At 36.5% G+C, this 25,897-nt stretch overlaps 1 protein-coding gene across 1 annotated transcript in view; it reads right to left on the bottom strand.

The window, feature by feature from the left end:
* The window catches only part of C8H11orf65 (chromosome 8 C11orf65 homolog), a 123,561-nt gene that overhangs the window by 52,015 nt on the left and 45,649 nt on the right, over positions 1-25,897 (bottom strand). Inside the window, 1 exon segment of the mRNA XM_019941950.3 lies at positions 11,469-11,561. Within this exon segment, the coding sequence (XP_019797509.1) occupies positions 11,469-11,561 (93 nt within the window).

Below are 25,897 nucleotides of genomic sequence, written 5' to 3'. Positions count from 1 at the left end.
ATATGTACAAATTATTAGAATTAATAAATAAGCATAACAATGTGTTTGGGGAGAAAGTCAATAAACAAAATTTATCATCTTCCTATATACCAGCAGCACAAATTGGAAAATAAATGTCTTCAAATTACCATTTATAGGAGCATGAAAAAGCAAGATATAAATCAAAGAAAAGATGTACAAGTCCTCTGTGCAGAAATTACAGAAGAGCTAACTAATGTTGCAGGTTGGGTTTTCTGAAAGGAGATGCTGATATGAAGTTTGGGCACTATGTGTTTATTAGGGATCACCACCTGTGAAAGGAAGGGGAAGGAAGAACTTGAACTGCAATACAGGCCCCACAAAGCCTTGGTCAATCTTGCAGGGAACTCTAGAATGAATATTGCCCAATCTCAGCCTGGTTTTATATCCACTTCCCCACCCCCACTCCCACACATTACTCACTCACTAGGTACAGACTGTCCTGGAAGCAGCTGACTGATTTAGGGTGATGCAGTTCTCTGCAGGAGACACTGGAGGTTGTCTGCTGATCACACTCCCTCCAACTGTGTAATAAGTCTTCTTATGAAGAGGAATCTGGGTGGCATATCTCCATATTTTCACACATATTCATGTATTGGAGTCTCAATATTGTTAAGATGTCAGTTTTCCTAAAATTGTTCTAAATATTCAATGCAATCCCAATAAAAATTCCAATAGATTTTTAAACATTTTTTAAAAATTGTGGTGAAACATACACAACTTAAATGTATCATTAGTGACATTTAGTACATTCACAATATTGTACTGACACTATTTCTAGAACATTTTCATCACTCCAAAAGGAAAACCTATACCAATTAAGCAGTCATTACCCATTCCCTCTCCCCACTAGCCCTTGGCAATCACTAATCTGCTTTTTATCTTTTTTAAACAAAATATATTTTCTATTTGTTTAGACATCCCCATGTATCTTCCTCCTCAGCCTCACCTTTTCCAGGATATGACTTTAAAGGTTAGAAGCTGGCCCAGCCCTGGGACTGCATGGAAGCAGATGAAACAAAGGCAAGCCTCTGCACAGGTTCCTCAAGGAACTGGCAGACAGGTCAAAATACACAAAAACTATTTTTGAGAAAAATGTCTGTATTTCACACCATGGCCCCAGCAAGCCACACCAGGAATGTGAACCTTTGTGGAATATTACTCAGCCATAAAAAATGAAATAATGCCATTTGCAGCAACATGGATGCACCTAGAGATTATCATATAAGTGTAGTCAGTCAGATAGATAGAGCCAAATATCATATGATATCACTTATTTGTGGAATCTAATAAAAAATCATACAAATGAACTTAGTTACAAAAAAGAAACATATTCACAGATCTCGAAATCAAACTTATGCATACCAAATGAGAAACATGCAGGGAAGTGATAAATTGGGAGATTGATATTAACATATACACACTACTGTATATGAGGTAACTAATAAGGACCTACTGTATAGCACAGGGAGCTCTACTCAATATTCTGTGGTGACCTACTTGGGGAAGGAATCCAAAAAAGAATAGATAAGTATATATATATATATGTGTGTGTATATACATATATATACACACACACACATATATATGTAACTGAATTACTTTGCTGTACACCTGAAACTAACACAACACTGTAAATCAACTATACTTCAATAAAAATTAAAAAAAAATACAAAGGTAGAAATTAGACCAATGGAACAGAAACAGACAGATTCAGAAACAGACCCATATGTAAATTGTTACTTCATTTATGATAAAATGGCACTGCAGAATGGTGTATAATGGAGTGGATGTCTATATGGAAGAATATGAAAGTTGACTTCTCCCTCACACCATACACAAAAATTAATCCCAGTTGGATTGTAGATCTAAGTATGAAAGGCAAGTCAGTAAAGTTTATATAATATAAGAGTATTTTCATGACCTTGGGGTTGAGGTAGTTTATAAAAAAGCACCAATAATACAGAAAAAGATTGATAAATTGGACTACATTAAAATTAAGAACTTTGTTCATCAAACAATAGTCATGCTTCAAAATATTAACCTAGGAGCTGGGGAAAGTGGATAAAGTTGTAGATGAAAAAAATTGGCCATGAAATGCTAATTCTTGAAGCTGGGTGTGGAGTATATGGTGGCTTATTACTTTATTCTTTCCAGTTTTGTATATGTTTAAAATTTTAAATTAAAAAAATCATTGGAGGGACTTCCCTGGTGGTCCAGTGGCTAAGACTCTGCACTCCCAATGCAGGGGACCTGGGTTCAATCCCTGGTCAAGGAACTAGATCCCACATGCATGCCACAACCAAGAGTTCACATGCTGCAAGTAAAGATCCTGCATGCTGCAACTAAATAGCCCCCATCCTGCAACTAAAGAGCCTGCATGCAGCAACGGAGATCCTGCACACGGCAACTAAGACCCAATGCAGCCTAAAGAAATACATAAATATTTTTAAAAATCATTGGAAAGACTTTATTCAGATAGTACAAGTCAAATCATTGAGTGAAAAATATCTGTAACACAGATAACTGAAAAAGGGCTTGTATAAAGAGTACATAAAGAACAGATAAAAATCAGTAAGAATAAGAGAGACAATACAGGTATAAAAGGCATGAAAAAAAAAAAAGCTGTCAGAAGTTCATCGAATTTGGTAGAGGGAGAGCTGAGCTGTTCAGTGTGGTAGTAGCTATTTAAAGCAACAAGCAGAAAAGGAAAGAATGCCTTGACTTTGAAGGTAACAAACAGGAGTCTAAAGAGCCTAAAACCAGAGGAAGCAAAAACTCCCCTTTCAGGAGGATGTTGTCTCACTGTTGAGGGAATCCTTTACAAAGGCTCTGGCAGTTTTATGTGTATGTATGTGTTTGTGGGGGTGGCGGGGGGAGGGGAGAAATTGAGAGGGGAGGGTCAGAGTAAGCTGACTCGGAGTAAGGAAAGTGTCTTCAAGGTTTCCTGCATAAGGAGGTCTCATCAGAGATGCCTGAAGACTTCTGGCCATGGCCGCAGATGAAGAGACCTTGGAGGGGGACCTTCAAGATGGTGGAGGAGTAAGACGTGGAGATCACCTTCCTCCCCACAAATACATCAAAGATACATCTACATGTGGAACAGCTCTTACAGAACACCTACTGAATGCTGGCAGAAGACCTCAGACTTCCCAAAAGGCAAGAAACTCCCCACGTACCTGGGTAGGGCAAAAGAAAAAAGAAAAAACAGAGACAAAACAGTAGGGATGGGACCTGCACTTCTGGGAGGGAGCTGTGAAGGAGGAAAGGTTTCCACACACTAGGAAGCCCCTTCACTGGCAGAGACGGGGTGTGTGTGTGTGGGGGGGGGGGTAGCTTCAGAGCCATGGAGGAGCAACAGGGTTTGCAGAGGGAAGAGCAGAGAGATTCGCACAGAGGATCGGTGCCGACCAGCACTCACCAGCCTGAGAGGCTTGTCTGCTCACCCGCCGGGGCGGGCGGGGGCTGGGAGCTGAGGCTTGGGCTTCAGAGGTCAGATTCCAGGGAGAGGACCGGGGTTGGCTGTGTGAACACAGCCTGAAGGGGGCTCGTGCGCCACAGCTAGCTGGGAGGGAGTCTGGGAAAATGTCTGGACCTGCCGAAGAGGCAAGAAACCATGGTTTCGGGGTGCACGAGGAGAGAGGATTCAGATCACTACCTAAATGAGCTTCAGAGAGAGGCGCAAGCGTGGCTATCAGTGTGGATGACAGAGACGGGCATGAAATGCTAAGGCTGCTGCTGTAGCCACAAAGAAGCCTGTGTGCAAGCACAGATCACTATCCACATCTTCCCCTCCTGGGAGCCTGTGCAGCCTGCCACTGCCAGGGTCCTGTGATCCAGGGACAACTTCCCCAGAAGAACACAGAGCATACCTCATGCTGTTGCAAAGTCATGCCAGCCTTTGCCACCGCAGGCTTGTCCTGCATTCCATACCCCTCCCTCCCCCAGGCCTGAGTGAGCCAGGGCCCCCTAATCAGACCTTCCTTTAACCCCATCCTGTCTGGGTGGGAAACAGACACCCTCAGGCGACCTACATGCAGACGCAGGACCAAATCCAAAGCTGAACCCCAGGATCTGTGTGAACAAAGAAGAGAAATGGAAATTTCTCACAGCAGCCTCAGGACCTGCAGATTAAATCTCCACAATCAGCTTGATGTACCCTGCATCTGTAGAATGCCTGAAGAGATAACAAATCATCCCAAAATTGAGGTGGTGGACTTTGGGAGCAACTGTAAACTCAGGGTTTACTTTCTGCACCTAATTTGTTTCTGGTTTTATGTTTATCTTAGTTTAGTATTTAGAGCTTATTATTATTGGTAGATTTGTTTATTGATTTGATTGCTCTCTTCTTTATATATATATATATGTATATATATTTTTCCTTTTCTCTTTTTTGTGAGTGTCTATGTGTGTGCTTCTTTGTTATATTGTCTGTATAGCTTTGCTTTTACCATTTGTCCTAGGCTTCTGTCAGGTTTTTTTTTTTTGGTAGTTTTAGCACTTGTTATCATTGGTGGATTTGTTTTTTGGTTTGGTTGCTCTCTTCTTTCTTTCTTTCCTTCTTTTATTTTTATTACTTATTTTTTATTTTTAATAATTTTTTATTTTATAAAAATAAAATTAATAAAAATAAATAAATTTATTTTTATTCATCTTTTTCTTTCTTTGTTTCTTTCTTTCTTTCTTCCTTTCTTGTTTGCTTGCTTCTTGCTTTCTTGCTTTTTCCTCCCTTTACTTCTGAGCCGTGTGGCTGACAGAGTCTTGGTGCTCCAGCTGGGTGTCAGGCATGAGTCTCTGAGGTGGGAGAGGCGAGTTCAGGACATTGGTCCACCAGAGACCTCCCAGCCCCATGTAATATCAAACGGCCAACCACCCCTACCCCTCGCCGAGATCTCCATCCCAACGCTAAGACCCAGCTCCACTCAATGACCAGCAAGCTACAGTGCTGGACAACGTATGCCAAAAAACTAGCAAGACAAGAACAGAGTCCCACCCATTAGCAGAGAGGCTGCCTAAAATCATAAGTTTATAGACACTCCAAAACACACCACCATATGTGGTCCTGCCCACCAAAAAGACAAGATACAGCCTCATCCACCAGAACACAGCCACTACTCCCCTCCACCAGGAAGCCTACACAACCCACTGAAACAAACTTAGCCACTGGGGGCAGACACCAAAAACAACAGGAACTATGAACCTGCAGCCTGCAAAAAGGAGACCCCAAACACAGTAAGATAATCAAAATAAGAAGACATAGAAAAACACAGCAGATGAAGGAACAAAATAAAAACCCACCAGACCAAACAAATGAAGAGGAAATAGGCAGTCTACCTGAAAAATAATTCAGAGTAATGATAGTAAAGATGACCCAAAATCTTGCAAATAGAATGGAGAAAATAAAAGAAACATTTAACAAGGACCTAGAAGAACTAAAGGGCAAACAAACAATGATGAACAACAAAATAAATGAAATTAAAAATTCTCAAGAAGGAATCAATAGCAGAATAACTGAGGCAGAAGAACAGATAAGTGACATGGAAGAAAAAAGAGTGGAAATAACTACCATAGAGCAGAATAAAGAAAAAAGAATGAAAAGAACTGAGGACAGTCTCAGAGACCTCTCAGACAACATTAAATGCACCAACATTTGAATTATAGGGGTCCCAGAAGAAGAAGAGGAAAAGAAAGGGAATGAGAAAATATTTGAAGAGATTATAGTTGAAAACTTCCCTAATATAGGAAAAGAAATAGTTAATCAAGTCCAGGAAGCACAGAGAGTCTTCTACAGGATAAATCCAAGGAGAAACATGCCAAGACACATATTAATCAACCTATCAAAAATTAAATGCAAAGAAAAATTATTAACAGCAGCAAGGGAAAAGCAACAAATATCATACAAGGGAATCCCCATAAGGTTAACAGCTGATCTTTCAGCAGAAACTCTGCTGAAATCCAGAAGGGAAAGGCAGCACATATTTAAAGTGATGAAAGAGGAAGAACTACAACCAAGATTACTCTGCCCAGCAAGGACCTCATTCAGATTCGAAGGAGAAAATAAAACCTTCACAGACAAGCAAAAACTAAGAGGATTCAGCACCACAAAACCAGCTTTAGAACAAATGCTAAAGGAACCTCTCTCAGCAGGAAACACAAGATAAGGAAAAGACCTACAATAACAAACCCAAAACAATTAAGAAAATGGTAATAGATAATCAATAATTGGTAATAGATATCAATAGATATCTATTAGATATAATAAATAATCAAAATGGTAATAGATAATCAATGGTAATACATATCAATAATTACCTTAAATGTAAATGGATTAAATGCTCCAACCAAAAGACATAGACTAGCTGAATGGATACAAAAACAAGACCCATATATATGCTGTCTAGAAGAGACCCGCTTCAGACCTAGGGACACATACAGAATGAAAGTAAGGGGATGGAAAAAGATTTCCATGCAAATGGAAATCAGAAGAAAGATGGAGTAGCAATTTTCATATCAGACAAAATAGACTTTAAAATAAAGACTATTACAAGAGACAAAGAAGGACACTACATAATGATTAAGGGATCAATCCAAGAAGAAGATATAACAATGGTAAATATTTATGCACCCATCATAGGAGCACTTCAATACATAAGGCAAATGCTAACAGCCATAAAAGGGGAAATCAACAGTAATACAATCATAGTAGGGGACTTTAACACTCCACTTTCACCAATGGACAGATCATCTAAAATGAAAATAAATAGGAAACACATGCTTTAAATGATACTTTAAACACAATGGACTTAATTAATATTTATAGGACATTCCATCCAAAAACAACAGATTACACTTTCTTCTCAAGTGTTCATGGAACATTCTCCAGGATAGATCATATCTTGGGTCACAGATCAAGCCTTGGTGAATTTAAGAAAATTGAAATCGTATCTTTCCTGATCACAATACTATAAAACTGGATATCAATTACAGGAAAAAAATCTGTTAAAAAATACAAACACATGGAGGCTAAACAATACACTACTAAATAGCCAGGAGATCACTGAAGAAAAAGAGGAAATCAAAAAATACCTAGAAACAAATGACAATGAAAACATGATGACCCAAAACCTGTGGGATGTAGCAAAAGCAGTTTTAAGAGGGAAGTTTATAGCAATACAATCCTACATCAAGAAATAAGAAACATCTCAAACAACCTAACCTTACACTCAAAGCAATTAGAGAAAGAAGAACAAAAAACCCCCAAAGTTAGCAGAAGGAAAGAAATCATAAAGGTCAGATCAGTAATAAATGAAAAAGAAATGAAGAAAACAATAGCAAAGATCAATAAAACTAAAAGCTTGTTCTTTGAGAAGATCAACAAAATTGATAAATGATTAGCCAGACTTATCAAGAAAAAAAGGGAGAAGACTGAAATCAATAGAATTAGAAATGAAAAAGGAGAAGTAACAACTGACACTGCAGAAATACAAAGGATCATGAGAGATTACTACAAGCAACTGTATGCCAATAAATTGGACAACATGGAAGAAATGGACAAATTCTTAGAAAAGCACAACCTTCTGAGACTGAAGCAGGAAGAAATAGAAAATATAAACAGACCAATCACAAGCACTGAAATTGAAACTGTGACTAAAAATCTTCCAACACACAAAAGCCGAGGACCAGATGGCTTCACAGGGGAATTCTATGAAACATTTATTGAACAGCTAACACCTATTATTCTCAAACTCTTCCAAGATATACCAAAGGGAGGAACACTCCCAAACTCATTCTATGAGGCCATCATCACCCTGATACCAAAGGCATACAAAGATGTTACAAAAAAAAAGAAAACTACAGGCCAATATCACTGGTGAACAAAATGCAAATGTCCTCAACAAAATACTAGCAAACAGAATCCAGAAGCACATTAAAAGGATCATACACTGTGATCAAGTTGGGTTTATCCCAGGAGTGCAAGAATTCTTCAATTACACAAATCAATCAGTGTGATACTCAATATTAACAAATTGAATGATAAAAAACCATATGATCATCTCAATAGATGCAGAAAAAGCTTTTGACAAAATTCAACACCCATTTATGATAAAAACCCTCCATAAAGTTGGCATAGAGGGAACTTTCCTCAACATAATAAAGGCCATATATGACAAGCCCACAGCAAACATCGTCCTCAATGGTGAAAAACTGAAAGCATTTCCACTAAGATCAGGAACAAGACAAGGTGGCCCACTCTCACCACTCTTATTCAACATAGTTTTGGAATTTTTAGCCTCAGCAATCAGAGAAGAAAAAGAAATAAAAGGAAACCAAATCAGAAAAGAAGAAGTAAAACTGTCACTGTTTGCAGATGACATGATACTATACATAGAGAATCCTAAAAATGCTCCCAGAAAACTACTAGAGCTAATCAATGAATTTGGAAAGGTAGTAGGATACAAAATTAATGCACAGAAATCTCTTGCATTGCTAAACACTAATGATGAAAAATCTGAAAGAGAAATTAAGGAAACACTCACATTTACCATTGCAACAAAAAGAATAAAATACCTAGCAATAAACCTACCAAAGGAGACAAAAGATCTGTATGCAGAAAAATATAAGACACTGATGAGGAAATTAAAGATGATACAAACAGATGGAGGGATATACCATGTTCTTTGATTGGAAGAATCAACACTGTGAAAATGACTCTACTACACAAAGCAATCTACAGATTCATTACAATCCCTATGAAACTACCAATGGCACATTTTACAGAACCAGAACAAAAATTTCACAATTTGTATGGAAACACAAAAGACCCAGAACAGCCAAAGCAATCTTGAGAAAGAAAAACACAGCTGGAAGAATCAGGCTCCTGGACTTCAGACTATACTTCAAAGCTACAGTCATGCAGAAAATATGGTACTGGCACAAAAACAGGAACATAGATCAATGGAGCAGGATAGAAAGCCCAAGGATAAACACACACACATATGGTCACCTTATTTTTGATAAAGGAGGCAAGAATATACAATGGAGAAAAGACAGCCTCTTCAATAAGTGGTGCTGGGAAAACTGGACAGCTACGTGTAAAAGAATGAAATTAGAACACTCCCTAACACCATACACAAAAATAAACTCAAAATGGATTAAAGACCTAAATGTAAGGCCAGACACTATAAAACTCTTAGAGGAAAACATAGGCAGAACACTCTATGACATAAATCACTGCAAGATCGTTTTAACCCACCTCCTAGAGAAATGGAAATAAAAACAAAAATAAACAAATGGGACCTAATGAAACTTAAAAGCTTTTGCATGGCAAAGGAAACCATAAACAAGATGAAAAGACAACCCTCAGAATGGGAGAAAATATTTGCAAATGAAGCAATTGACAAAAGATTAATCTCCAAAATTTACAAGCAGCTCATGCAGCTCAATATCAAAAAAACAAACAACCGAATCCAGATGGGCAGAAGACCTAAACAGACATTTCTCCAAAGAAGATATAGATTGCCAACAAACACATGAAAGGATGCTCAGCATCACTAATCATTAGAGAAATGCAAATCAAAACTACAATGAGGTATCACTTCACACAAGTCAGTATGGCCATGATCAAAAAATCTACAAACAATAAATGCTGGAGAGGGTGTGGAGAAAAGGGTACCCTCTTGCACTGTTGGTGGGAATGTAAATTGATACAGCCACTATGGAAAACAGTATGGAGGTTCCTTATAAAACTAAAAATAGAACTACCATATGACCCAGCAATCGCAGTATTGGGCATATACCCTGAGAAAACTATAATTCAAAAAGAGTCATGTACCACAATGTTCATTGCAGATCTATTTACAGTAGCCAGGACATGGAAGCAACCTAAGTGTCCATCGACAGATGAATGGTTAAAGAGGATGTGACGCTTATATACAATGGAATATTACTCAGCTATAAAAAGAAACGAAATTGCATTATTTGTAGTGAGGTGGATGGACCTAGAGACTGTGATACAGAGTGAAGTAAGGCAGAAAGAGAAAAACAAATACAGTATGCTAACACATATATATGGAATATAAAAAAAGGTTCTGAAGAACTAGGGGCAGGACAGGAATAAAGACGCAGACGTAGAGAATAGACTTGAGGACATGGGGAGATGTAAGTGTATGTTGGGACGAAGTGAGAGAGTGGCATGGTCATATATACACTATCTAATGTAAAATAGATAGCTAGTGGGAAGCAGCCGCATAGCACAGGGAGATCAGTTTGGTGCTTTGTGTCCACCTAGAGCGGTGGCATAGGGAGGGTGGGAGGGAGACGCAAGAGGGAGGAGGTATGGGAATATATTTATATCTATAGCTGATTCACTGTTATACAGCAGAAACTAACACACCATTGTAAAGCAATTATACTCCAATAAAAATACGTTAAAAAAAAAGAGAGAGAGATCTAGGAGTGAAGGCTTTTGGGGCTAGGAAAATATGCCTAAATTCGTGGACAGAGAGGGTCCTGAGTCCTTGTCTGCAACTCCCTTCATTGACTGTAATGCACTGACTCTGTACCAAGTCTAGTGTGAGGTGAGGATAGCTTTCCCTTGTGAGTCCTGTCAGGTAAAGGCTTTGTAATTGCCTATGGTCAGGCCTGAAAAATCACATATAGAATTTTAATCAGAAGCACAACTCCTCAAAAAGATGCTCAACTTCATTAGTAATAAGAGAAGTGCAAATTAAAAACTGACAATATTAAGTGTTGCTGAGGATGTAGAGCACCAAGAATTCCCAAAGGTTGCTGACAGTGAATATAAATTAATACAATAACTTTGGAAAATAGTTTGGCATATCCTTCCATCCAGCAATTCTGATTCTAGGTTGAATAGAAACCAAAAGAAATTTGTGGACCTGTTAACCAGGAGGCATGAGTAAGAATAGTTCCAAAAGCAGCCTTTATAATAGCCACAAACTAGAAAATGTCCAAATGTCAATCTATTGTAGAATGAATAAATAGCAGTATATTCATAAAATGGAATACTACCAACATTTTTATGAAATGAATGAAGTTTAGGTTCACAAACAATGTTGAATGAACAAAGCTAGATACAAAAGTATACTATAGGATTCTATTTATATATAGCTTTATAACAGAAAACTAAAGTATAGTGGTAGGATTCAAAATAGGGTTTACCTTTTGGAAGAAGAGAGTCGGCAGTGATTTGCAGGGCACCCAAAGGTAATGGTTTGAAGTAGGAAAACGTTGATCTGGGTGAATGTTACACAGGGGTTTGCTTGTGATGATTCAGTTGTTATAAATTTATGTTTTATGAACTTTCTATATGTGTGTAATAGTTTAATTTAAAAAGTTAAAAAAAAGAAATACAAGCACATTGAATTTATAAAGTAGCCACACATTTTTAAGGGGGGAAAATATATTGTATCAATAAATAATGTCCTTACCTCTTTAGGATTAATGTATTTCAGTATCTGACGTGGCTCCCCTTGTCTTCTTATATTAATCAAACGTTTAAAGTGTTGGAATACAGTGACATTCTAAAGGTTCAAACACATAAGATTTTATGGTCAAAACTGGGTTTTCTACCTCTAATTAGCTTTCTGCCTAATTAGGGCAAAATGAGTAAAAATCATAAAATAGATTTTACATATGTAAACTATATTTTAGAAATATTATCCAATCAAGGTTTGCTTTGATAAGTCAGGCAATATTGGTATTATTCTCACAAAGAGTTTTACCCTTAAATTTGTAATGGTATCACTAGCAACTATAAATAAAATATCCAAAATTTTGGTTGGGTCAATTTCGTATACTCCAGTGTAATCTAGGAGAAAGACAAAATACAGCCTAGTGGTTAAGAACACTGAGCGTGGCATAATATTGTCTGGGCTTAAGTGTTAGTAATTACTAGCTGTGTGATCCTGAACAAGTTGCTTAACCTCTATGATCAGTTTCTTATCTAAAATATGGGAATGACAGTACTATTTCATACAGCTATGGTTAGGAATAAATGAGCTAAAATTTGTAAAGCACTTAGAACAACTTCTGGCATAAAAAAGCACTCAATAAGTATTATCTATTATTGTCATTACAGAATCCTCCTCATTCCTGTGGTAATTCCACTGATTTACAAACCCTATCTACTTTTATTGTTAGTGCAAATTTAGTCAAACAACTGCAAGCAATTCTTCTATCTTGGAAAGCTATCTTTGGTAACCCTCTCCTACCTTATCCCTCCCAAAACCCTTAATAACTCTTGGTAAACATTCCCTGACCCCTCAGTTTGCTTATATTAAATCAAATCAAATAAATACAAGTCGAAGTAATCCATAATACTAATATGACAATTTGAAGTCCCATTGCAATTGCCTGTGGAAGATGGTGCAGCTCACCTCAACACGAATAATATTCTTTCTGAAAGGAAGATGTAATTTCTTAAGTAAAACCCCAAATTGAGTATCAAGAAAAATTTATGATGGTTTAAAATCTGAATAGTATCTTCTAAACTTGTAGATTATTGTATCAAACCACCCTCAAATTTAGTGACTTAAAGAAACAACTGCTTTCTGCGGGTTGACGGGGAACTTCTATTCTTGCTTGGACTCATGTATTTGGCTGTAGTCAGTTGCCAGATCAGCTGGAGATGGGTGATTTAATATGGTCTCACACACATATACTGGGTCTTCAGCTTGGATTGTTGGAACCTCTGTGATGGCTGGGCTTCTCTCTCCATACAGACTTTCAGTTTAGAGTTTCTTCACAGCATGTACATTTCAAAGTACGAGAGAGAGAGAGAGAGAGAGAGAGAGAGAGAGAGAGAGGGAGAGAGAGAGAGAGAGAGAGAGAGAAAGAGATGGAGAGAGGGAGGGAGAAAGAGACAGAGAGAGACAGTAGAAATTGCAAGGCTTCTCAAGGCCTTGTCTTGGAAGTCACACAGCATCACTTAGTTTGAATTCTATTGGTCAAACTCAGGACCTAGCAGGCCTCAGGAGGTCAAGTGCAAAGTGTAACCCATAGGAAGTTCCGTATATAATATACAGCCTCACTCAGGGGGAGCTCTGAAGAGAAATACTTACAGGGGACAGAACTTCAAGCAGCATACCTGTTGTATATTATGCCTGGAAGAAAAGATGGCCAGAGGTACAGATCTACAGATGGGCAATAACTGGTGGCTTTGCTGGATGGTCAGGGATTTGGAAATAACCTGGTTAGAAAGCTTTTGCGGAAGAGGTCAGACCCCTCCAAATGGGCACCAAGTGTGAAGACATTTGTGTCCCATGTCAATTCTCATCAAAGAGCAATCTCAGTAGAGAAGAATATTAATAATCAAGTAAGCAAGATGACCCATTCTTTGGAGTCAGTCAGTCTATTTCCCTAGCCACTGCTCTCCTTGCCCAATAGGCTCATGAACAAAGTGGCCATGGCAACAGGAATGGAGGAGTGGAGGTTATTCGGGCTCAGCAAAATGGATTTTTATGCACTATATCTGGCTACAACTACTGCTGAGTGCCCACTGTGCCAAAGCAGAGACCAACACTGAGCCCCTGATATGGCATCACTCCTTGAGGGAATTAGCCAGCTTCTTGTGGCACATTGATTAGTTGGAACACTTCCATTATGGAAGGGGTAACACTTGATTCTCATTGGAATTGATAATTTACACTCCTGGGTACAAAATATTTCTACAAAAACCACTATCTGTGTACCTTCAAAATGTTTTATTCACTTGTCATTATATTCTGCATAGAATTGCTTCTGATCAGAGAACTTGCTTCAGAGCAAACGCAGCACATCAATGGGCCTATGCTCATGAAATTCACTGACATTACCTTGTTCCCCATCACCCTAAAGCACTTGGCCTGGTGGAATGGCATTTTGGAGACTCAGTTACAGTTAGAGTTCCACTGACAACACTTTTCAGGCTACAGTGATGTCCTTCATGTTATAGAATATGATCTGAATCTATGCCAGCCAGCATTTATGAGTTTGAAAATTAAAGGGTGGAAATGAAAGTGGCTCCCTCTCAATATTATCTCTAATAATCCACTAGTGAAAATTTTGCTTCCTTTCCTTGTACCTTTGGGTTCTGTGGATATAAAGGCCTTAGAACCCACAGGAGAAAGGCTTCCACCAAGGTACACACCAACAGTTACATTAAAACGGAAGCTGATACTGTCACCTGGCCATTTTGAGTTCCTTATGCCAGTGAACCACCACACCAAAAAAAATGAGGGGACCTTATAATTGGGAAAATAAAGAGTCTGTATAAGTCAAAGAGGGGACAGAAGAGTCAGCACCAGAGTGATGTGATGTGAGACATACTTGGTAGGTCATTGCTGGCTTTGAAAATGGAAGGAGACCATGAGCCAAGGAATGTGGGCAGCCACTAAAGGCTGGAAAAGACATGAAAACAAATTCTTCCCTAGAGCTTCCAGAAAGAATGCAGCATTGCTGACATCTTGATTTTAGCCCAGTGAGATCCATTTCAGATTTTGGCCTCCAGAATTGTATGATAATAATTTTTTGTTGTTTAAAGCTACTAAGGTTTTGGCAGTTGTTATAGCAGCAGTAGGAAATAAATATAAGTGCTTAACCTTGTATCTAGTATTTATATGACAAGATATCATAGGTGGAGTATGACTCAGCAGGAAGAGAAATAAAAATGATTGAAAGATAAATAAAATTACTTTGGGGAAGAGGATTAGTTTGTTTTAATCTATATGAGGGATAGTTGTATCATGTTAGGTGGAAGCATAATTTTAATATTGACATTATTTGGAAGTTAAATATGGTTAGAAGAAGTAAGTATGCTAGGGTAACAAGGCATGGACTCTGCTGGATTATTCTATTGTCAACTTATTCAAGCAGGACAAAAAATGAAAATGACACATAGGCACATCGAATTTAAACTGCTAAAAACAAAACATAGAGGCAATTTAAAAGCATCCAGACAATAAAAGACACATTACTTTCAGGGTTGAAAGAGTAAAACTGGTCCTTGATTTTTTTTTTAACAGAAACCATGGAATCCAGAATAGAATGGAATGTCATATTTAAGGTGCTAAGGGGGAAAAAAAACACAGAACGTGACAACTTAGATTTCTATCATGTTGATAATATTCTTCAAAAACAAAAGTGAAATAAAGATGTTTTCAGACAAACAAAAGCTGAAAGAATTTTTCACAGGAGATCTGCCCTACGACAACTACTGTAGGGAATACCTTATGTTGCAGGAAAGTAATACCATAGGGAAACACAGAACTGTAGGGAGGAATGAAGGTCCCTGGAAGGTGTAAATATCTGGAGAAATAAAAATGAATACTGAACGTATGGACACCAAGGGGAGAATGTGGGGGGTGAGGTGGGATGAATTGGGAGATTGGGACTGACATATATACACTAATATGTATAAAACAGATAACTAATAAGAACCTGCTGTATAGCACAGGGAACTCTATTTCATTTCACTGTACAGTAGAAACTAACACAACATTGTAAAACAACTATACCCCTATTAAAAATAAATAAATAAATAAAAAATGAATACTGAAATTAAAGGAGACATAAATAAATGGAAAGACATACTGTGTTCATGGATTGGAAGACTTAATATTGGTAAGATGAAAATATTACCCAAAGTAATCTACAGATTCAGTGCAATCCCTATCAAAATTCCAATGTCACTTTTAAAAGACATATAAAAGTACATTCTAAAATTCATGTGGAATCTCAAGGGCCCCCAAATAGCCAGACACATCCTGATGTCAATACTTGCTACAAAACAGTTTGGCATTGGCATTAGGACAGACATAAGACCAATGGAATGAATAGAGAACCCCAAAATATACTCCTACATGTATAATTGACTTTGACAAGGGTGCCAAGATTATTAATGGGGAAAGGACAGTCTTTTCAACAAATGATGCTGGGAAAACTGGATATCCACATACAAAATAATGAAATTGGACATTAATGCAAAGTGGATCAAAGGCCTAAAAATGAGAGCTGCAACCTAAAACTCTTAGAAGAAAATAAAAGAGAAAAGCTTCATGACATTGAATTTGGCAATGATTTATTGGACATTACCCTGCAAGCACAGCAATTAAAGAAAAACAAGGGTAGAGTGGACTATATCAAAATTTAAAACTTTTGCGTGGCAGAGGACACAGTCAAGAGGCTGAAAGGGCAATCCACAGAATGGAAGAAAATATTTGCAAAGCAGATATTCGATAAGGGGTTAATATCCAAAATATGTAAAGAACTCCCACATCACAACAATAAAAACAACAAATAACTCAATTCAAAAATGGGCAAAAGTCTCAAATACTCATTTCTCCAGAGAAATTTACGAATGGTCAATAAATACATAAAAAGATGCTCAACATCAATAGTCATAAAGGAAATCAAAATCAAAATCACAATGAGATACAACTTCACATCCATTAGGATAGCTATCATAAAAAAATAGAAAATAGGTTTTGGCAAGAGTGTAGAGAAATTGGAAACTGTGTGCATTGCTAGTGAAAATGTAAAATGGTGCTGCCACAATGGAAAACATTTTGATCATTCCTCAAAAATTTAAACATAGAATTGCAATATGATTCAGTACTTCCACTTCTAGATATGAACCCGAAAGAATTGAAAGAGGTACTCAAACAGATACTTATACAACAATTTTCATAGTAGCATTATTCACAATAGCCAAAATGTGTAAACAACCCAAGATCTGTTAAAAGGGAGTGGATAAACAAAATGTAGTATATAAATGCAATGGAATATTATTCAGCCTTTAAAAGGAATGAAATTCTGATGCATGCTATAAATTAGATGAAACTTGAAAACATTATACTAAATGAAATAGCAGAGACAAAAGGACAAATGTACTTATACAAACTACCTAGAATAGACAAATTCATGGATACAGAAAGTAAAATAGAGGTTACCATGGCCTAGGGGGCAGTGGAGGATGGAGAGTTATTGTTTAGTGGATACAGGAAGTTCTGTTTGAGATTATGAAAAAGTTCTAGAAGTGGATAGTGGAAATGGCTACACAATGTTGTAAATGTAATTAATGTCACTAAACTGTACACCTAAAAGTGGTTATTATGGTAAATTTTATGTTATGTATATTTACCACAACAAAAAGTAAATACTAATTGTTTAAGGCAATAAAAATAATGTCTTCTTATATTTAAAACAAAAATGTAAGTGAAAACTGACAACAAATAGCACAAAAGGGAAAGACGATAAAGGGAGTTAACCCATTTTAAGATTCTTGCATTGTTCTGGAAAGGGTAAAAGTACTAACTTAATGTAGGCATTAATTAGTCAAGGACGCATATTGTAAACTCTAAGTTACCCCATTAAGATAATATGTAACTGTTATGGTAATCTACTGCTGTGTAGCAAACTACCCCCAAAACTTAGTGATGTAAAACAACCACCATTTTATTATGCTCACAATTATGGGTTGCAAATTATGGTAGGGCAGAGTAGGGATGTCTGGTCTCACTTCCACAGTGATTGAGACTTCATCTGAGATGGATTACAAAGCTGGGAATGGCTGGGATGACTCAAGTGGGGCCCTATGTCAGGGGCCTCAATTCTAGCTATCAGGCTTGTTTCTTGGTTCTTTTTCTGTTTTATCTGCTGGGGAAGGAATATTGAAAATGGCTTTTTCAGTTATGTATCTTGTAAGCGGGATGGAATAGCTGATAAATCTGGGGATGGCCAATCACCAATCTCTGTAGACAGCCTTTCCATTAGGCTAGCTTGGCATGGCAGTTTCAGGGTTGTTGTACCTTGTGGCTGGCTTCATCTAGAATGAGCATTCCATGACACAGACATGGACACTGCAATGTTTCTTTTTTATGGCCACACCACATGGCTTGCAGGATCTTAGTTCCCTGACCAGGGATTGAAACTGGGCCGCCTGCAATGCTTTTTTTTTTTTTTTTTTTCTTTTTAAGCTGGGCACTGTCTTTATTTTTATTTTTTTAACATCTTTATTGGGGTATAATTGCTTTACAATGGTGTGTTAGTTTCTGCTTTATAACAAACTGAATCAGTTATACATATACATATATCCCCATATCTTCTCCCTCTTTCATCTCCCTCCCACCCTCCCTATCCCACCCCCAAGTTGTCACAAAGCACCGAGCTGATCTCTCTGTGCTATGTGGCTGCTTCTTACTAGCTATCTATTTTACATTTGGTAGTACATATAAGTCCATGCCAATCTCTCACTTGGTCCCAGCTTACCCTTCCCCCTCCTCATGTCCTCAAGTCCATTCTCTACATCTGCATCTTTACTCCTGTCCTGCCCCTAGGTTCTTCAGAACCACATATATATACATACATATATATGTGTATATATATATATATATGCATATATATATATTTTTTAGATTCCATATATATGTGTAAGCACACAGTATTTGTTTTCTGCTTTCTGATTTAGTTCACTCTGTATGACAGACTCTAGGTCCAGCCACATCACTACAAATAACTCAATTTTGTTTCTTTTTATGGCTAATATTCCATTGTATATATGTGCCACATCTTCATTATCCATTCATCTGTCGATGGACACTTAGGTTGCTTCCATGTCCTGGCTATTGTAAATAGAGCTGCAGAGAACATTGTGGTACATGACTCTTTTTGAATTATGGTTTTCTCAGGGTATATGCCCAGTAGTGGGATTGCTGGGTCATACGGTAGTTCTATTTTTAGTTTTTTAAGGAACCTCCATACTGTTCTCCATATTTATTACCTAAGCTTAGAGGTCCCAGTATGTCATGTTCTATTTTATTGGTTTTAGTGGTAAAGCAAGCCTATAATAGCTTAAATAAAAGGAAGAAGATTGCCCCTAACCTCTCAACAGAAAGAGTAGCAAATAATTTATGAACATCTTAAATCAATCAAAATAACCAAAAATTAATGCAGAAGAAAATAGTGATATATTAAAATCATTTAAATAATACAAAGAAATGGGAAACAGGAAAAATATATGAAAAACAGATGATAAATAGAAAAGCAACAGCAATATGGTAGACTTAAATTAAACAAATACCATAATTATAATAAATATAAATGATCTAACCATGCTAATTAAAAGACAATGATTATTTAAGACTAACCAAAATTAGATCCAGCTCTGTATTATTTACAAAGGATGCAAAAAGTTAGAAAGTAACAGAATAAGAAAATATACCATGCAAACACTAACCAAAATTAAACTAGGGTAACTTTATCAATACAAAATAAAATAGACTTTAAGGCAAAAATTTTGGAAAATATAAGAAACAATATTTCATATTGATTAGGTTCGACTCAACAATAAGGTGTAACCATCTTGAGCTGATATGTACCTAACAACATTACTTCAAACTATGTAAAGCTAACATTAACACAATTACCAGGAGTATAAATGAATCCCCAATCATAATGGAAAACTTTAACCTACTTTTCTCAAGCACTGATAGAACAAATAGGCAAAAAATTAGTAAGTCTCCTGCTATAGACTAAATATTTCTGTCTCTCCAAAATTCATATTGAAATTCTAACCCCCAAGGTGATGGTAGGAGGAGGCTGGACCTTTGGGAGATGATTAGGTCATGAGGGTAAAGCCCTCATGAATGGGATTAGTGCCCTTATAAAAAAGGGCTCAGTCAGATGAATGGATAAAGAAGATGTGGTAAATACATACAATGGAATATTACTCAGTCATAAAAAGGAATGAAACTGGGTCATTTGTAGAGATGTGGATGGACCTAGAGACTGTCATATAGAGTGAAGTAAGTCAGAAAGAGAAAAACAAATATCATATATTAACGCATATATGTGGAATCTAGAAAAAATGGTACAGATGAACTGGTTTGCAAGCCAGAAATAGAGACACAGATGCAGAGAACAAATGTATGGACACAAAGCAGGGACAACGGGGGGGCGGGAGCTGGTGGTGATGGGATAAATTGGGAGATTGGGATTGACATATATACACTAATTTGTATAAAGTAGGTAACTAATAAAACTAATTTAAAAGAAAAAAAAAGGGCTCAGAGAGATCACTCATCCCTTCCAACATGTGAGGACATAACAAGAACCAGGAAGCAGGTTCTCAACAGGTACCAAGTCTGCTAGTGCCTTGATTTTGGACTTCCTAGCCTCCAGAACTATAATAAATAAATTTCTGTTGTTTATAATCCACCCAGCCTATAATAGTTTGTTATGGCAGCCCGAACAGACTAAGACAGCTACAAAAGATTTGAAAAACATAATTAACTAACTTGACCTAACCGATAGAAGAATACATTTTTTTCTCAAGATCACATGGAACATTTATCAAAATAGAATTTTTCTGTACCAAGCAAGTTTTGAGTTATTAAAACCATTTAAAGTATGTTGTCTGGCTGCAGTGGAATTAAACCAGAAATCAATAATAAAAAGATAACTAGAAAATTCCTAAATATTTGGTCATTAATCAATGTGGCTCTAAATAACCCATGAGTCAAAAAATTACATTGGGGCTTCCCTGGTGGCGCAGTGGTTGAGAGTCTGCCTGCCAATGCAGGGGACACAGGTTCGTGCCCCGGTCCGGGAAGATCCCACATGCCGCGGAGCAGCTAGGCCTGAGCCTGCACGTCCAGAGCCTGTGCTCCACAACGGGAGAGGCCACAATAGTAAGAGGCCCGCATACCACAGAAAAAAAAAAAAATTACATTGAAAATTATGAAATATTCCAAGCTGAGGTAATAATTATATGACGTATCAAAACCTGTGTGGATAAATCTAAAGAAATGCTGAAGGGAGAACTTTAATAGGTCAAAATACATATACTATAAAAAGAATAAAAGTTGAAAATCTAAGATCTAATTTTCCATCCCAAGAACTTTGAAAAAGAACAGCAAATAAAAGCCCCAAAATGAAAGAAAAAACAACAAAGATAAGTTTGGAAATCAATGAAATAGAAAATAGAGTTAAAATAGAGAAAACCAACAAAGCCAAAGAACAGTTTTTTTTAAAAGATTAATAAAATTGATAAACTCCTAGAAATGCAGATGTAGAGAAATGAAGAGAAAACACTTATTAACAATACCACTACAAGTCTTACAGACATTAAAAGGATAATGAAAGGAGATTGTAAACAAATTTTGGCTAAAATAGATTTGACAATTTAAACAAAATGGACAAATTCCTTAATTTAAATCAAATCCACAACAAGATGTCACTTCAAGCCTGTTAGAATGATTATTATCAAAAAACCAAGAAATAACAAGTGCTGGCAAAGAAGTGGAGAAAAGGGAACGCTTCTGCATTGTTTGTATGAATGGAAATTGGTTCAGCCAGTATGAAAAATGGTATGGAGATTCCTCAAAAAATAAAAAGTAGAACTACCATGTGATCTAGCAACTCCACTTCTGGGTATTTGTTCGAAGAAAACAAAAACACTAATTCAAAAAGATATATGCACCCCCATGTTCATTGCAGCATTATTTTCAATAGTCAAGTATGGAAACAACCTAAGTGCTCATTGATGGATAAATGGATAAAGAAGATGTGGCATATATATACACGTACATATATGTGTGTATATATATATATATATATATATATATAACAGAATACTATTCAGCCATAAAAAATAACAAAATCTTTCCATTTGCAACTACATGGATGGAATTTGAGAACATTATGCTGAGTGAAATAAGTCAGAGAAAGACAAACACCATATGATCTTACTTATGCATGGAATTTAAACAACAACAACAATAAGCTCGTAGACAAAAAGAACAAAATGATTATTGCCAGAGGTGGGGGATGGGGGGTGGGAGAAATAAATGAAGGGGGTCAAAAGGTACAAACTTCCAGTTATAGCATAATTAAGTCATGGGGTGTAATGTAAAGCATGGTGAATTATAGTTAATTGTATTGTATTGAATATTTGAGAGTTGCTAAGAGAGTAAATCTTAAAAGTCTTCAACACAAGAAAAAAATTTTTTGTAACTATCTATGGTGACAGATGTTACCTGGACTTATTGTGGTGATTATTTCACAATATATACAAATTTTGAATGATTATGTTGCCCACTTGCAATTAATATAATGTTATATGTCAATTATACCTAAATAAAAACAAACAAAATGGACAAATTCCTTGAAAAAGTAATTTATCAAAATGGATACAAGAAGAAGCACACATCTGAATAGTCCTGTATTATTAGAGAAATGGAACTCATAGTTAAAAACCTTTCTATATGGAAAACTCCTAGCACACATGGCTTTGCTAATGCGTTATTCCAAACATTTATAGAAAAAATAATACCAATCACACAAACTCTTAGAGATAATGAAAAAGAAGAAAAACTTCCCAATTCCTTTTAGGAGACCAGCATAATACTGATACAAAACCTGGCAAGGACATTACAACAAAGAAAAATTGAATTTAAAAATAAATATGCAGAAAATCCTAAGCCAATGCTTAGCAAATCAAATCCAGGATATACCAAAAGGGTAACAATCAGGATGAAGTGGAGTTTATTCCAGGAATACAAGGTTGGTTTGACATTTGAATGTCAATGAATGTAATTTACCATGTAAAGAGAATGAAGGAGACCATATGACCATTTAGGAGCAGCAAAAACATTTGATCAAATTCAATACCCAGAGTTTTCATAAAAACAAGAATAAAAATCTTAGCAAATGAGGAATTAAGTTAACTTCCTTAAACAGATAATGAGTTTCTACAAAAAAATACAGATAACAGCTTACAGTGGAATATTATATGCCTTCTCTCTGTGTTCAGGAAAAAGAAAAGAATGTCCATAATTCTTTTGAGTATTGTGCTGGAGGGTCTAGTCAGTGCAAAAAAGCAAGAACAAGAAATAACAAGTATAAAGTTTGCAAAGGAAAAATGAAAGTCATCATGCAAAGATGACATGATTATGTGGAAAATCTGAAAGATACTCAGCTATCAAAAACAATGAATTCATGCCATTTGCAGCAACATGGATGGATCTAGAGATTATCAAACTAAGCAAAATAAGTCAGAAAGAGAAAGACCAATACCATATGATATCACTTATATGTGGAATCTAAAATTCAATATAAATCAACATATCTACAAAACAGAAACAGACTCACCTATATAGAGAACAGATTTGTGGTTGCCAAGGGGGAGGTGGGGTAGGGGAGGAAAGGAATGGGAATTTGGGTTTAGCAGAGGCAAACTATCATATATAGGATGGATAAACAACAAGGTGCCACTGTATAGCACAGGGAACTATATTCAACATCCTGTGACAAACTATAATGGAAAAGAATATGAAAAAGAATATATATATGTATAACTGAGTCACTTTGCTGTATAGCAGAAATTAACACAACACTGTAAATCAATTATACTTCAATAAAATCTAAAAAAAATCTGAAAGGACGTATTAAAAAGCAATTAGAAATAATAAATGTATATTTAGTCAGTATATAAAAATAAATATTTATATAAACTAGAAATGAACAGTTAGAAAATAAGATTTAATAAATAACACCACTTACTTTAGCATAAAAAGCCAAATAACCTAGAAATCAAATGAAAGATGTATAAGACTTCTGCACTATAAACTACAAAACATTATGGAGAGGAATTAAAGAAGATATAAATAAATGAAGAGATACACCATGTTAAAAAAACCCGTGAGCATAGTAAGATATTAGTTCTCCCCAAACTGATCAATTGATTTAATGCAATCCCAATTATAATGCCAACAAAATTTTTTTAGAAATTAAAACAAGTTGATTCCAATGTTTATACGGAAATGCAAAAGTCCTAAAATAGGTAAAATAATCTTGAAGAACAAAGTTAGAGGACTCTATTAACATATATCCACTCTTATTATAAAGCTACAGATTAAGACAATGTGGTGTTAACCCAAATATAGACAAAATAATCCAATGCAACAGAGTAGAAACTATAGAAACAGTTCACATATATGATTTCATGACTTTACAAAGGCACCACTGCAATTTATTGTGGAAAGATGGTATTTTTCAATAAAAGATACCTGGTCATTTGATAATCCATAAGGAAAAAAATGACCTTTGTCCCTGTTATCATACACAAACATTAGTTGGAGATGGATACCAGATCTCAATGTGAAACTAAACAACTAAGCCTCTAGAAGAAACATAAGGAAAATATCTTCTGACTTTGGGTTAAACGAATATTTCTAACTCCCCCGCATCTTTATTGAGACATAACTGACATATAACATTGTGCAAATTTAAGGTATACAACATGATGATTTGATCTACATATATAGTGAAATGATTACCACAAAAATTTAGTTAACACATCCTTCACCTCACATAATTACCATTTACTGTGTGAGTGGTAAGAATTTTAAGATCTACTCTCTTAGCAACTTTCAATTATTCAACACAATACTGTTAACTAGAGTCACCATGCTGTACATTACATTCCTAGAACATATTAATCTTATAACTGGAAGTTTGTACCCTTTGATGATCTCCGCTCATCCCTCCCCTACACCCCCACCACCCCTTCTAGCAACAATGTACCCCCTATATCTAAGAGTCCAGGGTTTTTTTGGTTCCACATATAAATGAGAGCATACATTATACAGAATTCATCATTCTCTGCCTGACTTATTTCACTTAGCATAGTGCCCTCCAGATCCATTCATGTTGTTACAAATGGCAGGATTTCCTTCCTTCTCATGGTTGAATAATATTCCGTTATAAATAATATTAATATGCTATACTAATATTAAATGTTTATATATAATATCTTCACATAATATAATATATAATATATAAAACATTATCACATTTTCTTTATCCATTCATCTGTCAACAGATACTTAGGTTGTTTCTATGTCTTGGCTAGTGTAGATATGCTGCAATGAACATGGGAGTGCAGCTGTCTCTTTGAGGTAGTGATTTCATCTCCTTCAGAAAAATATCCACAAGTGAAATTGCTGGATCATATGGTAGTTCTATTTTTTATTTTATTTTTTGAGTAATGTCCATGCTGCTTTCCATAGTGGTGGTACCAGTTTACATTCCCACCAAGAGTGTACAAGATTCCCTTTTATCCACATCCTCGCCGGCACTTATCTCTTGTCTTTTTGATGGAGTCTGCTGTTGGAATTCTTTAGCTCAGTTTTTTTATTATTCAGATCTAGGATGTCTTTTTGGCTTTTTGGAGGATAGCTTTTATTTCTTTGTTGAGCTTCTCACTTTGTTCATGTACTGTTTTCCCAATTTCATGTAGTTGTCTGTCTACATGTTCTTGTAGTTCCATGAACTTCCTCAAGAGGATTATTCTGAATTCTTTGTTAGACAGTTCACAGACCCATACTTTGAGTAAATTATTGGAGCTTTATTAGTTTCTTTTGGTGGTGTCATGTTTACTTTGGTATCTGTGCATCTGAGTAAGTGGTCTTTTCTTCCAGACTCCAGAGGTTCCCTTCAGCAGAGAAAGACCTTCATCAGTTAGCTCAGCTTGGGGTACTGGATGGGTCATCTGGTAGCATCCATGGGCAGGTGGAGGCTTGCTATTGGGGTGTCTATTTGGGTGAGGTCACTGCCCATGTTCTGAGGTGGGCATGATGGCTTACTTACTTTCAGGCAGGACTACTAGCTGGGCTCTGCAATCACCTCTGGTTAGGTGAAGTCATAGGCTGTGTTCCCTGGCAGGGAGGTGCCACTGGCTGGACTCTGCAACAAAGCAGGGCTGCAGGCTGGGCTCTGCAATCACTCCTGGTTGGGTGAGGCCTCAGGATGTGCTCCCTTACCAGATGGTGCTGCTGGCCAGACTTCATGTTCGGGCAAAGCTACAAGCAAGGCTTTGTGG

This window comes from Tursiops truncatus, chromosome 8, assembly GCF_011762595.2.
Source record: "Tursiops truncatus isolate mTurTru1 chromosome 8, mTurTru1.mat.Y, whole genome shotgun sequence".
In the NCBI taxonomy this organism is placed as follows: domain Eukaryota; kingdom Metazoa; phylum Chordata; class Mammalia; order Artiodactyla; family Delphinidae; genus Tursiops; species Tursiops truncatus.
The sequence above is the reverse complement of the archived record's forward strand: the minus strand, read 5'-3'. Positions and strand labels throughout refer to the sequence as shown.